Source organism: Mesoplodon densirostris, chromosome 8 (assembly GCF_025265405.1).
Source record: "Mesoplodon densirostris isolate mMesDen1 chromosome 8, mMesDen1 primary haplotype, whole genome shotgun sequence".
Taxonomy (NCBI): domain Eukaryota; kingdom Metazoa; phylum Chordata; class Mammalia; order Artiodactyla; family Ziphiidae; genus Mesoplodon; species Mesoplodon densirostris.
In genome coordinates this window covers 76,233,998-76,251,851 of record NC_082668.1, presented here as the reverse complement: position 1 = coordinate 76,251,851, position 17,854 = coordinate 76,233,998, and the positions used below count along the sequence as shown (strand labels likewise).

Sequence of the window (17,854 nt, the reverse complement as noted above, 5' to 3'; positions counted from 1 at the left end):
GGAAAACCCTTTGGCTTTGTCTGAATCTACTTCAAATAAAATCACATAATTACATGATCTGAGGTTTGAGGGATACGTTTCACCAGTTTTCAAATAAGTATTTTAAAGACATAGAATATGTGTTTGGAGGTGTCTGAACTTGATATTGCTCTTCAATTCCAATAGTGTGCTGAGAATGAAAGGATCTAGAGAGGGAGCCTGAGGGCAGGGAGTGCAGAGAGGGAAGAAGAGCTGCTGCTAGCCCACACACTAACAAGTCAGGTCCCTTGGGTCTTACCATGACACAGAAGGGGGGCTTCCCTGGTGGCGCAGTGGTTGAGAATCTGCCTGCTAATGCAGGGGACACGGGTTCGAGCCCTGGGCTGGGAGGATCCCACATGCCGCGGAGCAACTAGGCCCGTGAGCCACAACTACTGAGCCTGCGCATCTGGAGCCTGTGCTCCGCAACAAGAGAGGCCGCAATAGTGAGAGGCCCGCGCACCACGATGAAGAGTGGCCCCCGCTTGCCGCAACTAGAGAAAGCCCGCGCACAGAAACAAAGACCCAACACAGCAAAAATAAATAATAAAAAAAAAAAAGAAGGGAGTCATCCTTTGACCAGTGAGGAAACTGAGTTTTGTTATTCTTTGGGCAAGTAACTGAGAGAATCAGAATCTGATCCCTGGTTTGACTCCACATCCCATGTCCTCAGCTCTGCTAGGTTATCTTTCCCTGTATGTGTGGGTTACCTAGGGCTCTAGATCCACCCGTCTTGCAGGCAGCAGCATTGCAGGGAACAGCTGATGGCAGCCAGTGGAATCAGAAGTCTGAGGGAACCTTCTTTGCCCATGGCCAGACGCACCGGGCAGTGACACCCAGGGTTCCACGAAATAGCACTTTTCCTTAAAAACCTCCCTAACACATACATTTGGAAATGGATACAGAACTGAAATGGGACTCACTTCCCCCCGCCCCATCCCTCTCATGTGAATAAAATGCTGACCCAATGAGCCAAAGGACCATTTCCAAGTTTCACAATCCAGATGGCCCTTGGCTGCATTTTAATTTTAAGATCAAAATAGTTTGGGGTATAATTTGTGATGCACGTTTTCCATTTCTCTGTGAATTATTTCATCAAATGTATACACATTTATAATTTTTCTAGTTTATACTCACAAGCATATAATTGGATCTCAGAACTTCTTTGTTGAAAAATCACAAATTTTGAAATAAAGCATGTAAAATTATTTTGCCTAACATTGCCTAACACCTTAAAGCATCTATTTTCTTTTTTTTTTTTTTTTTTTTTTGCGGTACGCGGGCCTCTCACTGTTGTGGCCTCTCCCGTTGCAGAGCACAGGCTCCGGACGCACAGGCCCAGCGGCCATGGCTCACGGGCCCAGCCGCTCCGCGGCATATGGGATCCTTCCAGACCGGGGCACGAACCTGCATCCCCTGCATCGGCAGGCGGACTCTCAACCAGTGCGCCACCAGGGAGGCCCAGCATCTATTTTCTTAATTTGCAAACTCTACCAAAAGGGGGCCTACCTAGCATTAACACAATGTAACTATTAAGCTGGAGAGGGAAGCTAGTAGACTTTTCCCAAAGCATTTCTAGAAAGTTTCCTCAGTCCCACAGTATCCCTAAAAAGTTTCTTAAGGAGGCCTTAAAATGGATAAATAGTTGAAAGTGAAATGCAAAGTCAAATCAAAATGAATGTCAATGTTGCTCAGTTAGCAACAGCCTACAAGCTCACCAGCTGTCAACGCTAATCATAGCTCAGTCGTTGACTCACTGTGTGACCTATCGCAGTACAGTTAACCTCGCGGATTTTGTATGCCAGCAATAAAATAGCATCACAAACTCCTCGAAGGCCTGATGTGAGTTATAACTCAAAGATATTGCCATGGTCCCACTTTGGGAGCGAAGTGTTAAATAAAAACCAAAATTATAAGGAAAATGATAGGATGCACTTCAAAGAACATTTCCAGCTCTGTCTGCATAATTTCAGTACTTTCATGAAACAAGCCTCTGAGAAACGGTTAACCATATAGAGTTAGTTTCAACTCGCCTTATGGAAAATACAATGCATTCAGAATCCTCATCAAGCTTTAGATATCAGACACAGCCCCAACATATTTAGTTGTGTTTTTAGTAGAAAAACAATTCTTCCAGAAATCTAGGCACAGGGTTCTAAACAAGAGAAGAAAATTAATTATACAGTCTTTGGCATAAACTCTAACAATAAAACTGTTATCAAAAAAATGCGGCTTATTTGTCAAACTGATTAGAAATTAAAGTCAGGACACAGATTTAATGGCTAGATGCTTAAAACTTTTTCTCTTCTTCCAGAGAACACTGCTGGATTACACTTCCCACCCTCCCTTACAGTTGGCTAGAAATGATCCAGTGGGTCAAAAAGCTATAAAACATGGAGAAGCCACTACAATAAAGGGACATAGGTCCGTGAATAACTACAAGAAACAATTCCCCACCTATCCACACTGAAGTGTAATGTGGGTAAGGAAGAAACCTTCATTATAAGCCACTGAGCTTTGGGAGCTGCTTATTACACCAATTAGCTTACTCCACTTAATACACAAATATGAGATATATTTAGCATTACAACCCAAGATTTGCAATTCCCATACTTTGTATACAGTCCAGAATCTTCCTCTGATGGGTTAGACCCCACCATATATAGAAAAATAAATCCATAGAGATAAAGCTCCAAAAGGACAGATAATCAAATGCAAGCCCCAGAAAACCATGGTGCAGAGACATTTCTTCCTTCATGTTTAACGTAATGCTGATGCTGACAGCTCTCTAAGCAGGCAGATGAACCTTGAAGCCTATTATTCAACCACTAGTCCTTTCTCCTCCTAAATATACATTCTTCATGTGGTCTCTAACACTACAGTTCCCACCTAAACATTAAAATCAACAAAAATGAAGACTGTTTGAGAACAGTTCCTGTTACAGCACTTTTATAAGATTTTTTAAAAGAGAAATGCTGTTTATGAACCTATGAAAAATGCCTCTGGAGATGTAAGACTGTTTACTCAGAGAGAACAAACAAGTCTGGTAGCCAGAACTACCTCACAAAGTTAAAAGCAATCTGGTAAGCAGAAATCCAACGTGTCATGTGATAATTTCAGCTACATTAGTGCTCAGGAAGATTTCTACTGATTTCAAACCCACAGATACTCTTTAGCCTAGGAGCCAGAAGAATGTTTACAACTGAGGTTAAATTCTTAAAGATACTAAGTGCATTCAAAAAATAAATAGTTATATTCAATCAAAGATACTATTGAAAAGTGATACTTAAGTAGAATTTTTACAATTGAAATTTTCTCAGTTGACATCTTGTTCTAGATGCTATGCTTATGATTTTAAGTATAACTTAAAAAAAATTTAAAGCACTTTTAGTTTTACAAAAAAAAATTGAGAGGACATTCCAGAGATTTCCCATATACCTCCTGCCCCACATACTCACAGCCCCCCCTCATTATCAACATCACTCACCAGAGTGGCACATTTTTTACCAAAGATGAACCTACACTGATACATCATAATCACCCAAAGTCAATAGTTTACTTAAGGGTTCACTCTTGATGTTGGACATTCTATGGTTTTGGACAATGTATAATGACACGTATCCATCACCACAGTATCACACAAAGTATTTTCATTGCCCTAAAAATCCTCTGTGATCTGCCTATTCATCTCCCTGCATACATCCCTGGCAACCACTGATCTTTTTACTGTCTCTAAAGTTTTGCCCTTTCTGGAATGTCATATGGTTGGATTCATACAGTGTGTAGCCCTTTCAGATTGGCTTCTTTCACTGAGTAATACGCATTCAGGTTCCTCCATGTCTCCTCATGGCTTGATGGCTCATTTCGTTTTAGTGCTGAATAATGTTCCATTGTGTGGATGGACCACAGTTTATTTATTCATTTGCCTACTGAAGGCCATTTTGATTGATTCCAAGTTTTGGCAATTACGAATAAAGCTGCTACAAATATCCATGTGCAGGTTTTTGTGTGGACATAAGTTTTCAGCTTCTTTGGGTAAATATCAATAGGTGTGACTGCTGGATCATATGGTGAGAATATGTTTAGTTTTGTAAGAAACCACCCAACTATGGCATTCCAAAGTGGCTGTGTCATTTTGCATTCCCACCAACAATGAATGAGGGTTCCTGTAGCTCCACATCCTCACTAGTATTTAGTGTGCTTATGATTTTGATTGGTTGTGCTTATAATTTTGATTTCTCTTTGACTGATATTCATCTTAAGGTTTCCCTAACCTCTACCAGTTTCTCTGGCCAGCAGTTAATGTAAGCAGCATTATGCCAATCAAAAGCTCAGCTGTTTAAAGAAACCTGGTGTTGTATCTTTCTTACTACGCCAAACAAGGCTAGGTCTATTTCAAATATTTTATATCCTATATCGGGGAAAAGAAAGAGGTATAATAGATACGAAAGACCTGCTAATGTGTCAGGTACTGTGATCATTACCTTGTATATTCTGAACTGGTTAGTGCTTGGCAGGGGGGAAAAGCCTGGGAGTAAAGTGACAGTATCCTTACCTGATAAAGAAACTAGAGTTCTGGAAACTTTCATAACCTGTGCACAGTAACAAGCTCACCAAAACCCGGCCACACTTGTTTAACAGACACATTCAGGGAGCTAAGTATCTTTTCACTTGAGGATCCATTAAAATAACCCCCAAAGTAGATCTTACTTTGACTAGATATAATCATTCCATTTTTTTTGCTGCTGCACCAATCGTATCTTTTGAATTTTGGGTCATTGGTACTACCAATCAAAAGACCCTTGTTTACTAAGATCTCTTACAAATAATGTATTGAGAGGGAGAGACTGAGAGTAAAACAATGTTCTCAAAATTCCTATGGATTTTAACTTTCATACATCACTTTGCCTCGCATGAGCATAAGTATTTTTCCTCACAAAGGTGGTATATAGGTTTACCTATAATTCAACTCACCTAATACTATCAACTCACTAACATCACCACTATCGTGTTTTTCATGTTCCCTTAATTACCATGCATAACAAAGTAAACTATAGCCTTTAGTAATCCACTCAAAGTATAGGCTGTCTCTTACAAAGTGAGAGGCTATTTTGCAAAGCATGAAGATCCTGTCATTAACAAATATTACTACATCACTGGTTTTAGGAAAGAATAAGTTTAATTATATTCCCCTTCAAGCTAAATTCTGATTTACCCTCAAAAACCAGGTTTACCCCCCCAAAAAAAACAGAGCTTTCTAAATTGTTTCACCATAGAATTACAACAAACAGTGTACTATATATTCATTAATTTATCAAAAAGACTATATTCACATAACTTTTTAGGAACATATCACCATATAAATCAAGTCTGCCATAAATTATATAAGCTTAGGGGCTTCCCTGGTGGCTCAGTGGTTGAGAGTCCACCTGCCGATGCAGGGGACACGGGTTTGTGCCCCGGTCTGGGAAGATCCCACATGCCGCGAAGCAGCTTGGGCCCGTGAGACATGGCCGCTGAGCCTGTGCGTCCGGAGCCTGTGCTCCGCAGCAGCGGGAGAGGCCACGACAGTGAGAGGCCTGCGTACCGCAAAAAAAAAAAAAAAAAAAAAGGGTTTTGTGAGCTGACTTGGCAGCTAAACACTTACAGCACTATCCCGTCACCAAAGGTGCTGAAACAACTGACCAACTTTTACAATCAACCCGTTTGTATTTGGAATATGACCTCTGCTTGTATTTTAGGAAGGAAGCTTTGCACCAGGAATATCAAATGAGCACAAGCTAGCGGCCAGGGGATGCAGAGCTTCGAGTGCAGGAATGCCAGCAAAATGTGCCTAAGCTTAAAAGTCAGCAGTTTTCTCAGCCATCAGTACCTTGGGCTTTCAAAACCAACTTATTCTTAAAGGAGGACAGTTTATCGGTCGGAATCATTTCATAAAACTGGAAAAAAGATAAAAACACAAGCCAATACTTTAAGCATTGCTCTCAAGAAAAATAGAGCATGCCTAGTCACATTTAAGGTCACAGCTTCTATAAAATGTGGCCAAATAATGGGTGTCAAGGGGCAGTTTTTTTCTTGACTATTGAAGTCAGGAAAATTTCCTCCCCTAGAATGGCTCTGATTGGCAGATATTCTCTGAGAGAGGACAGCTGAGGCCTGTGGTCATTTTATGTCAATGGCTCAACTGAGTTGGTCTCCTCTCCCCCCTCACACGCCCCTCTCTTTTTTTGCCAATCCCTATGGTTACATCCAAAACTGCTACCCAAAATACGCTCACGGCAGTGGCTTAAAGGGACAGGAATCACTACAAAAAGAATACACACACTTGGGCATATGTCTTATGCAACTCATTGATTGAATATGCCTATGGTGATTTTTCTCAAAAGAACTTGTCAGATTAAAATTATAAATGACTTGAAACTGCTGCTATCTGTTTCGTTTGGCTATTAGGGTGGTCAGGATGTCTAACTTAGGAAGGAGAAAATGACAAAATGTCCCAGGAATCAACAGACCCTTGTTTTGCTTGATTTTACTGACTAAAATTAACTCCTAACTTGATGGATTGGAGGCAGTATCAACTGCTTATTCTATTCTGTGAAGTAGAAGAGAAGTCAAACAACGACGACAACAAAATATATTTCTGAAACAGTATTCCCTAGGTACAAAGTGAAGTTATAAACTTGGAAATAGAACATGCTTACTATTGCTAACAGACATGAACCCTGTACAAATTTAGCAACAACTTACCATACTAGACATCGTGACCTGTGGCACTGGCATTTTCCAATATCATTTCAGATACCACTGGTAAAAGATGGCAGAAGTAATCTAATCTGTTAAAGTCCATGTCCCAAACAGAACTGCACTTCTAAAATAGCCTGAGCAAAAACAACATCTTTTCACACTTACTTTTAAGGAACCAAGGGAACATTTTAAAAGAAATAGTGCATCAAGCATGTTCAGCAGGTGAGAATGAACTTCAATAGCAAGTCAGTAATACCTGCAACATGTATACCTAGGGAAACCTTAAGAGTAATGTGCTCACAGTTAAGAATGGAAAAAAACAGCACAACCTATTTAATATCGTCCATCTTTAGGAGGTAGCACTAGAAATTAGCTTCTTTTTTATTTATAAGCCAGCAAATTGATTCTTCTTAATATGTGGTTGTTTTTTGGTTTTGGGTTTTTTTTTTTTTTTTGCGGTATGTGGGCCTCTCACTTCTGTGGCCTCTCCTAATGCGGAGCACAGGCTCCGGACGCGCAGGCTCAGCGGCCATGGCTCACGGGCCTAGCTGCTCCGCGTCATGTGGGATGCTCCCAGACCGGGGCACGAACCTGTGTCCCCTGCATCGGCAGGCGGACTCTCAACCACTGCGCCACCAGGGAAGCCCTTAATATGTGTTTTTAACGTGGTATTTCCCATTCAGGACATAGGACTCCAAGCAACGTGGCTGGCTCCACCACCATGTAGCACAAAGAAACAGAAACAACATGTACAAGACAGCCCAGGCAGGGCGTAAAGGTTCTCACAAAAATGTAGGATGTGAGTAGTTCACAGATAGCCCAGCTACAAATAGCTTCCCAAATTCCTTCACCTCCATCTTTGAATCGGGAATGCACCAACCAACTGGTATCACAAAATGCCCTAATGACATAGGGAAGGGGGAACAGGTGATTAATACTAACTACTGAGGTTAGTATTTCAAGGTTGAAAAGAACAAAAGCATTCACCAAAGTTATTTCCTGGCATCAATTTGAACTATGGGAAGGCATAGTTGTAGTGCAAAGGGGAAAAAAAACAAAATGAAAATAAACTGAACACTTTAAATTATTTGGAAACTTCATACCAATCTCATTTTCATAGCTTTCTCCCACTAAAAATTTTACCCAATATAAAGTAATAATACTATATAAGTAACTAAACCTTTCAGAAATAAACCCAAGATTCCGAGTTGAGCCTTTTGTATAGGCTCTTTCTTGTCCATTTCCTTTCTCAGCTGCCTGCCTTCTAATAAGACAAACTCTTGGCAGGAACATAGAAGGTATCCAGACATTTGGATGAATAAGACAAGGAAAGTATAAATGAATAAACCCTGGCACTCGGAAATGAAGCAGTCTTTTAAAACCAAAGAGCCAAAACAGAGGCTAAATAATATAATGCTTTCTGACAAAGAAATTTACTTTTTAAAAAATGAGATATACACAGTTCTCAAGGATCAATAAGGCAGTATTCTAAATTAGTGTCTTTCAGATCAAGCTGAGACAGTAATCGCTAAACAATACCATTAGCCTACACACACCCCATACACAGTTCTTTAACAGATTTGTTTCATATTGTAATCAATACATGTACAGTTACTTACTTGCTTCCTTTTGTAATGAGCAAACTGAGAAAGGCCTAGAACAGTTGCAAGAGCACCTCCTCCAACAAGAATAGTCCCTCTCACTGCCTTTTGAAATGCCATTTTTTAGCCTACAGAGACAAAAAAAGAAACAAAAGAGTTATTTGGGATTTTTTTTTTTTTTTGCGGTACGCGGGCCTCTCCCGCTGCAGAGCACAGGCTCCGGATGCACAGGCTCAGCAGCCATGGCTCACGGGCCCAGCCGCTCCGCGGCATGTGGGACCTTCCCAGATCGGGGCACGAACCCGTGTCCCCTGCGTTGGCAGGCGGACTCTCAACCACTGCGCCACCAGGTAAGCCCTATTTGGGATTTTTATCACATAATAATCCAATAACAAAAAGAGACTGCCTAGATTATGAAATTATGTTAAACTAGAAAAGAAAACACACAATAAGGAATTTGTTAATATACCAATTTGTATACCACAATTCAAAAACAATACACAAAAAAACCAAGAAACTGACTTTATAAAATGACCGTCCAATAGGAATTAAAGAAAGAAAAATTCAGACAACTGAGGTTATTTACATAGTATAAAGTCAAGAGAGCTGTGAAAAGAAATGTGTACCTGACAAAACTTCATGCTGTACTTGTAAATTTGTTCAACCACTAATCCCCTCCACGAAAAGAACTGGTGGAAGTCTTCTGTCACTCAACAGGACAATGAACCTCATGCCTGCTTTGGGTTCTTTGGCAAGTGTTGAATTCCACTCTGGTACACCTCCCTTCCTGAGTTTTCCCCTTCCGAATAAAGCTCTCACTAAAACCAAAAGCCAACACATTTACGTTTCTATCCCTGGAAGAGTCTACACTTTACAGATAAAAAGTAAAAGAAAACCATGCCATGATCCTTTTACAAAATGACAGATATAACACTGCTATAATTCCTTTCATTAAGGGAACTTAAAAAAAAAAAAAAAGGTTTCTTCTAGCCAGAGTTGCATGGCACCAAAATTTCAAGGGGAAACCCTCCAGATCAAGCACTCCTTCGTGCTCACTGTATATTTCTATAAAGTCTTGTACTGTGTTAGCTCTTGACTTTCTTTCTTCTCACTTGTTAAAAAAAAAAAAATCCACTATCGGATTGATGGAGTTTCTTAATTTTTTTTTTTTTGAGGACTTAAATAGTCTAACTTTTTCAGAAGCCAAAAAAATAAAATAAAATAAATAAAAAATAAAAATTCCAATGTAAAACATCTTACTCCCTTTTATTCTGCTAAACAAACAAACAAACGAAAAACAATAAGACTGTGTAATCACCTAAAAACAATTCTAACTTAGAGTTGATATTTAGCAATTTGACCTACCTAAGTCTTTCACTTACAAAAGCAGCTGGTACACCCACGTGTTACAGGGAAGCCACTACCCTACTTTCCTGAATGGGTGGAGTTCTGACCTCTCTGGACAACATACCTTATGCTTTACAGATATCTCACAACTCAAATTATTTAATATGAAGTCAATTTTAACCTAGGATAGTAAAAAACATACAGTATCTCAACGTGAATTATGATACAGTTAAAATATTTGAGTTCAGGGACTTCCCTGTTGCACAGTGGTTAAGAATCCGCCTGCCAGTGCAAGGGACACGGGTTCGATCCCTGGTCTGGGAAGATCCCACATGCCGCGGAGCAACTCAGCCCGTGCGCCACCACTACGCCACCAGCCTGTGCTCTAGAGCCCATGAGCCACAACTACTGAAGTCCACGCGCCTAGAGCCCGTGCTCCGCAACGAGAGAAGCCACCGCAGTTGAGAAGCCTGCACACCGCAACGAAAAGTAGCCCCCACTCGCCATAACTAGAGGAAGCCCATGTGCAGCAATGCAGACCCAACACAGCCAAAAATAAATAAATTTATATATTAAAAAAAAAAGTTTGAGTTCATCTTGACTGAATAGAATCTATTAGCATAACTATCCTAAATCAAAGAATTTCAAGTGCAGTTGGTAACTATGACTCTACAGAAAATCCATTTTGGAATACTATAAATTATATACCAAAATAAAAGCTGGCATTTCTTAAAATTTTATTTTTCTTCTGATCTCATTCTTTTCTGACAAACTCCTAAATTCTAAGACTCATCTTTATTTTTAAGATTCTCACCAGAAAAATATTTCACATGCATATGTTCTTTACTGCTGGAGGTCTCTTCTTTCCCATCCCTTCTCTGCATCAACCATCCCCTCTCTCCCAAGTTATGCAAAAGAGTTGGTGTATGTTGGCTGGGGCTTCCATTCATCATTCAGTCAACCCTAAGAAAAACCTAATGTCCACAATTGTTCTGATGGTGAAAACCGCAACTGAGCCAACTTGGAAGGCACCCCTTTGTCATAGCTCAGCATCACCATTCCTAGTACTGCTATAAATGTTCATATGGGTGCCTATCACACAACAGAAACCCTAGCAGCCCGGAGATAGCATGCTATCCCCTGGCTAACTGGGCTTCCCTGACAATTAGAGACAGAGAATAGAGACCTAGTTCTGATTACCTAAACAATGCCTGTGCCCACCCCATACAGATAGAAGCCTGGCAGTCCCTTGGATGTGAGTTTTGTAGGTGGTTGACTTTAGCTCAGTATCATTGCTTCTGTCTTGTTGATAATGTCATTGATGACCTCACAAAGGACACCACACATCAATATAGCTAACTGAGGAATGTTATACAACACAGTCATAAAGCGTCTCAGCAGAGGTGTTCATTCAGCCAGTTAAGTTTGGAGCTAGTTTTTCCAATTGTGTAGTTCCCTACATTCCCTGCTCCTTATTATATTGCCTCAATTTGATTTTCCTGAAACCAAAACTTGCTAAGGAGGATATCTTCATGGATTTTCTCAATGAGCCACAAATACTATGGAAGAACTGCATTGACATATTATTTTGCAGAGTTATTGATAATATTGGCTATAATAAAGTTTCTTTTTTCAATATTTTCATAAAATAACCTATGCTTAAATATTATTATTTCTATTGTGATCAAATTTATCCACAAGATAATCTAGCTGGTTGTAATGAATAAATCACTCTTACAAAAGCACAGAATCAGTCGACTTTACCTGACTCTCCCAAGATGATGATGATAATGATGATGATGATGATCATCATTAATGTTATAATGACAATAGTTGCCATTTACTGAGTTATTTGCTAGGAAATGGGTACCATGCTTTTAATTCTTTATATATATCAGCTCATATCACCCTCACAACATCCTAATTTCATAAAAGAGGCACTTGCAGTTCAAAGAGAGTAGGGGATTTGTCCTAGGTCATTCCCTAGTAAGTGACAAAGCCACAGCTTAGTCTTTGCTGCTAATCACTAGGTGGTTCTGCCCTGCCTTTGCTCTGAAAAGCCAACCTCTCCCCAAGAGCCACACCATATTTTGCTATTACTCCCAAAAGAAAGCCCTATTCACAAGCAGTCACCCAAAGTGTACAGTTCCTCGGCATTAGGTTCCTCTAAGGCAATGAGGAAAACTCTGACAAAATATCTGCTAGTAACCTTCTGCCAGATAATGTGAAAACTTTGTTTTAATGTTGACAAAAAGAAATGTAAAACCAGATTAACGTTAAACTATGTGCTGTGAACTACTTATACCCACTTACATTCCATTATAAGGAAAAAGGTTTTCACAATGATGACAAGGAGAAAAAGATTGCTTCCTTCTACATAAAAGCTGCAACCAGGAAGTTAGCAAAGACTGGGAATAAAAATGTCAATAAATCTTTACCTTTTGCAACTAAAAGTATGAGAAAGTCAGAGGCAGAAGAGAAAACCAGAGGTAGAAAAGAAAACCGGAGGTAGAAAAATCATCTAAAAATAAAATTAGCTTAGTTATCATAGCCTGATGTCTATGTTAAATAGCCTGTGAATAAATCACATATACATTGACTCAGGACTGGCTCCTGCATTTGCACAGACCAATGCCAGCCCTCTAATTCTTGCAAGGAGAACACCAGGCAACTAAACAAAACCTTAAACAAAGTTAGTCAACTAAATATATCTGTGAGTTTATCAACTGCTCTCAAGGGGTTTACAATCAATTTGGAGGATTAAATATCAAAGTCTGTCTTATAACTGTCTTATAACTACATGTACTACACTGAATGTTATTAATACTCTGATAGACAGAAGACCCTGAATAGCCAACGCAATCTTGAGAAAGAAGAACAAAGCTGGAGGCATCTCAATTCCTGACTTCAAACTATATTACAAAGCTATCATAATTAAAACAATATGATACTGCCATAAACACAGATACATAGATAAATAGAACAGAATAGAGAGCCCAGAAATAAACCCGTGCATACATGGTCAATTAATTTTCAACAAAGGAGCCAACAATATACACTGGAAAAATGACAGTCTCTTCAATAAACGGTGATGAGAAAACTGGACCAGCCACATGCAAAAGAATGAAACTAGACCACTTTCTTACACCATACAAAAAAATCAACTTAAAATGGATTAAAGACTTAAATATTAAGACCTGAAACCATAAAACTCCTAGAATAAAGCATAGAGGGTAAGCTCCTTAACACTGGTCTTGGTGATTACTTTTTTTTTAATTTGATACTAAAAGCAAAGACAACAAAAGCCAAAAAAAAAAAAATGAGTGGGACTACATCAAACTAAAAAACTTCTGTACAGCAAAGAAAACCATTAACAAAATGAAAGGCAACCTAATGAATGGAATAAAATATTTGCAAATCATATATTTAATAAAGGGTTAATACCCAAAATATATAAAGAACTCATACAACTCAATAGCAAAAAAAAAAAAAAAATTCAATTTAAAAACAGGCAGAATGACTAAGTAGACATTTTTCCAAAGAAGACATACAAATAGACAACAGGTACATGAAAAGGTGCTCAACATCAATAGTCATCAGGGAAATGCACATCAAAATCACAATGAGATACCACCTCACACACACACACACACACACACAAAATGAGTTAAGTGTTGGCAAGGATGTAGAGAAAAGGGAACCCTTTTGCACTGTTGATAGGGATGTAATTAATGTAGCCGCTATGTGAAAACAGTATGGAGGTTCCTCAAAAAATTAAAAACAGAACCACCATATAATCCAGCAATTCCAGTTCTGGGTGTATATACAAAAGAAACAAGATCACTATCTCAAGGAACTATCTGTACCCCCATGTTCATTCCAGCATTATTTGTAATAGCCAAGATATAGAAACAATCTAGAGTGTCCATCAAAGGGTGAATGGATAAAGAAAATGTGATACACACACACACACACCACACACACAAACACACACACACACACACACACACACAGAGGAATATTATTCAACCATGAAAAAAGAAGGAAACTCTGCTATTTGCAATAATATGGATGAAACTTGAGAGCATTATGCTAAGTGAAATAAGACACACAGGGAAAGACAAATACAGTATGATCTTACTTACATGTAGAATCTAAAAAACCCCAACTCACAGAAACAGAGAAGAAATTGGTGGTTGCCAGAGACAGGAGGTGGGAGGTGAGAGAAATGGATGAAGGTGGTCAGAATGTAGAAACTTTCAGTTATAAGATAAATAAGTTCTGGGGACGTAATGTACAGCATAGTGACTAGTTAACAATACTGAATTGCATATTTGAAAGTTGCTAAGAGAAGAAATCTTCAAAGTGCTCATCACAAGGAAAAGAAATCGTAACTATGTGAAATGATGGATGTTAACTAAACTTACTATGATAATCATTTCATTATATATATATACACACATAATGTTATATATGTTATATAATCATTATAATGTTATATAATCATTAGGTTTTATGTCTTAAACTAATACAATGTTACGTGTCAATTTTATCTCAATAAACCTGGAAGAAAATAAAACATTTAAATTACAGCCAAAAGAAAGTAATAGCTCAAAGTGGTTTGAAAGTAATAGCTCAAAGCACTATCTGATACCATTTTCATCAACCAGAAGATACAGCGCAGAATAAAACTTAAGATGCTTATTTCTCCTTTGTTCTATTCTAACTCAAGCACTGAGTTATCATGCCCTCAAATAAAGAAAGGAATCACTAAATGGACAGTGATTATACTTCACCTGAATTTCTGTGACTTGGGTTCCCTCAAAATTAGTGGAAGGGTGGAAGGGTTTATAAATAAAGCAGGCTGTTAAATTACATTATTTACTAAACCATGTCAATATCAAATTTTAAAAAAAATCAGTGACTATCCAGTCAAGATGGCGCAGTGAATTTATGCTTCAGCTCATCCTGTATGCTCTAAACGCATGGTAATGGCAAACAAAATAGAAAAAAAAATAAAATAAAATAAACACAAACATATATACACATACATACTCTGATAGAAAAGAAAGCAAGGTACTATATCATTGCAGTGAAAAGAGATTAATTCTCACTAAAAGAATTAAAGAAGGTTTCAGAAGACAGGAGACTTGAAAAGCCTCTTGAAGAAGAAAGGATTTGGAGGGGAGTGAGTACGGGCAGGTCTGGATTGAGAAAGATTTGGAGGAGAAAGAGGAACATCATGGTAATGTTCAGGAGGCATGCAAGTTGTTATCTGGTTTGGCTGGAGATGATGTTCATTTGAAAGTGAGGTTTAAAAAGAAGTCCAGGGCAAGAGATAAGAACATTCTGTACATGTGAAATAAGATATTTTTCTATGATATTCTGTTGGCCATGAGAGCTGAGATTCCAGACGAAGGAAGCAAGCTGCTTCATCTCATGACTTATGAAGAATGTTCAAGTAGATTTTGGTGTTGAAGCTTATGATGAAGACTGAGGGACCAACTGGAAGGCAATAAAATAGTCCCCACGTGAGAAGACGAAAGCCTGGTTTAGGACAACACTGAAAAGTACTAATGCAGACATTGATGCTTTGCAGAAATCTCTAATGACAGCACTCAATTACAGACCATTACAGAATCTGACAACTGATTACAGAAGGAAACAGGAAGAAACTGAAGGTCATAAGGGGCTTTAGCCTGGGTAATGGGGGATTTGCCCCAACATTACAACATTAAGAATCAGAAAGAGAAGCAAGTTTAAGGGAGAAGAGGAGTTCATTTGGAAGCAAAAATATTTAAGATCTTGACAGAACACCTACAGAGAGAAAAGAGCAAACATAGAGATAGGAGGGTCTTAAACTCACAAGAGTCCTCATAGCAAAAGCTATGGTGTGAGGAATTTTCTGCCTAAAACGGACAGATATACCTGCTCACAATAAAATGTACTTATTGCCAGCAAAACAAAAACTGGACTTGCCACTTCTCAAAGTTTGCTGACCCATGCTTCTAGCTAACCCTGCAAGTTATCTGGCTCCACAGGATTCTTGGCTGTCCTTTTAGGACTCTCATTATAGATAGAGTGACTTCGACGATGAAGACAACCGCTCAGACCCTATCTTAAATAGTTCCTGAGCGCTCACCACTTCTGCCTTCCTCCTACTCATTGGTAAGGCTACTCTACCAGCTAAATCATGCATTTAGATGACTTAACCACACACTTGAGAATTAAAAACAAGAAATAACCACCCACTGGCAACGGCTGGGGTTCCCCTTGGCAACTACTCACAAGCAAATTTATTCCAGAACAAAAGCACACTTCCTGGCCCCGGAATTCTCAAAATAGAGTCCTCAAACTCCTCCCCCTGTCTTGCAGTCCTAGCTTCTCTCTTAATTCAGCATAAATAAAAATCTATCCAAATAGATTTATCACTCCTCTGTGGAAGGATCCCTTCACTTCTACAAAAACTCTCCTATCCTCTGTTCTCTTGCGTAGAAACAGCTATTTCCATTTTAACCTCCATGCTCTCCATTAATTTAAGAAAAATTGAGACTTCTCAGCGTTTTGAGTCTTATGCCAGCACAGATGCAAACCTATTTCTTTCCATCCCTCACAAGAATTATCAGTGTGGGTGCTGGGGAGGAAGGAGGATAGCTCAAAGATCATTTTCAGAAGAGTCATTTCAACCACAAGCCTTGTCCCTGGCACATGTGTTCTCTGGCAAGATATAAAGGCATTCTATGCCCCTCTGATCACCTACACTGAGAACCCAAGATGAACAAGGCATTTAAAACATAAAATAAAACTCCCAGAATGTAACCTAGATGTAGCATGTGCTACTTCACTCAGCCCTTTACCTAAGCAGGTGCAGGTCCAAAGGTAGGAAGACGCTCCTTACACTTCAGTTGTGCAGCCACCCTCCTTGTGGCTGTGCATGGAAAGCCTCCCCCTCATCTATTTTGAGTCATGACACTCCGTCAAACCCACAGATGGCACAAGTCCGAGCGCAGGGCCTCAAGATCCACCTGCACACAAATTCAGTGACTTAAGGGAGAAAGTTGCATGAATCTTACTAAATAAGGGTGCAGGGCCTCATCAGAGGAAGTCCTACCCAGAAAGTCATGGAACTTGACAGCAAGTTCACAGCAAAATGGAAGAACAGGGAGTGAACGCAAAAGCACCTTCCCTCCCAAGTAGTTTTAACTATAAAAGTCAAGGTTTCGGGGGTGCTTTGAACTAGGCATGTTTCAACATGCAAACCCTTTATTCTTCCAAATGATGTGATAGCAAATGTTATGCATACTTTCCTATAAGAAACAACATAACAGTTTAGGCACACCAAGCCTAAGCCTGATAAAGTGCTCCCACAAACGAGTACTGATCAAAGCACACCAAGCACTACCGCCTCTTTCCCCAAGGTTGACTTTATAGAGGGGAGAATGATTAGTGCTCTGCCTACAAACGCATCCTCCCCAGGCAAGCAGAGAGGAACTTCTGCACACGTACATCTTACACAGCAGCATGGGATCCCTACAGAAACACAGAGTGAACCTTCAAGCATGCTCTTTGAAAGCTGTCAGACGTAAATGAACAAAACAGTCAACATCAGAGGCCCATCAGCCTGTTCTTTGCAAACAGAAAGGGGCCCTAGTCCATAAACTGAAATTGAATCATTCTTTTTTCAGGTGCTTTAAACATTTTTGAAAAGGATTTAGACCAAGTCCTGATAGAAAATGGACCTAAGGGTTATCCACAAAAGATCATCCCAATGGAAATAAGTGAATGTATCAAATCCTGAGAAAACAGGAGACACTTAAAAGTGTCTTCACCTTCCCTAGGCCTTCCTCTATTGTGTGTGTGTGTGTGTGTGTGTGTGTGTGTGTGTATATATATATATATATATATATATATACACACACACACACACACACATATACATACATACATATATATTTTTCCCTAAACCACAAACACCATAATAACAATGATAACAATTTACAGCCTACAGTTGTAAAAAATACATACACTGAACAGGATATCAAAGGACAAACAAAAAGATTTTTCTGAAATCATTGAGAAAAGCATTCTCCTGAAAAACAAGATAAATGAAAGGATCATGTAAAAGTCAGCACAAAACTTATAAA

The 17,854-nt window shown here is 39.1% G+C and overlaps 1 protein-coding gene across 3 annotated transcripts in view; it reads right to left on the bottom strand.

The window, feature by feature from the left end:
* The window catches only part of GPD2 (glycerol-3-phosphate dehydrogenase 2), a 155,297-nt gene that overhangs the window by 86,859 nt on the left and 50,584 nt on the right, over positions 1 to 17,854 (bottom strand). For all 3 annotated transcript variants that reach the window (XM_060106452.1, XM_060106451.1, XM_060106450.1), the window contains exon 2: positions 8,382 to 8,491. In XM_060106452.1, the coding sequence (XP_059962435.1) occupies positions 8,382 to 8,483 (102 nt within the window). In that variant the 5' untranslated portion in view covers positions 8,484 to 8,491. The remainder of the gene's footprint in view (positions 1 to 8,381; positions 8,492 to 17,854) is intronic.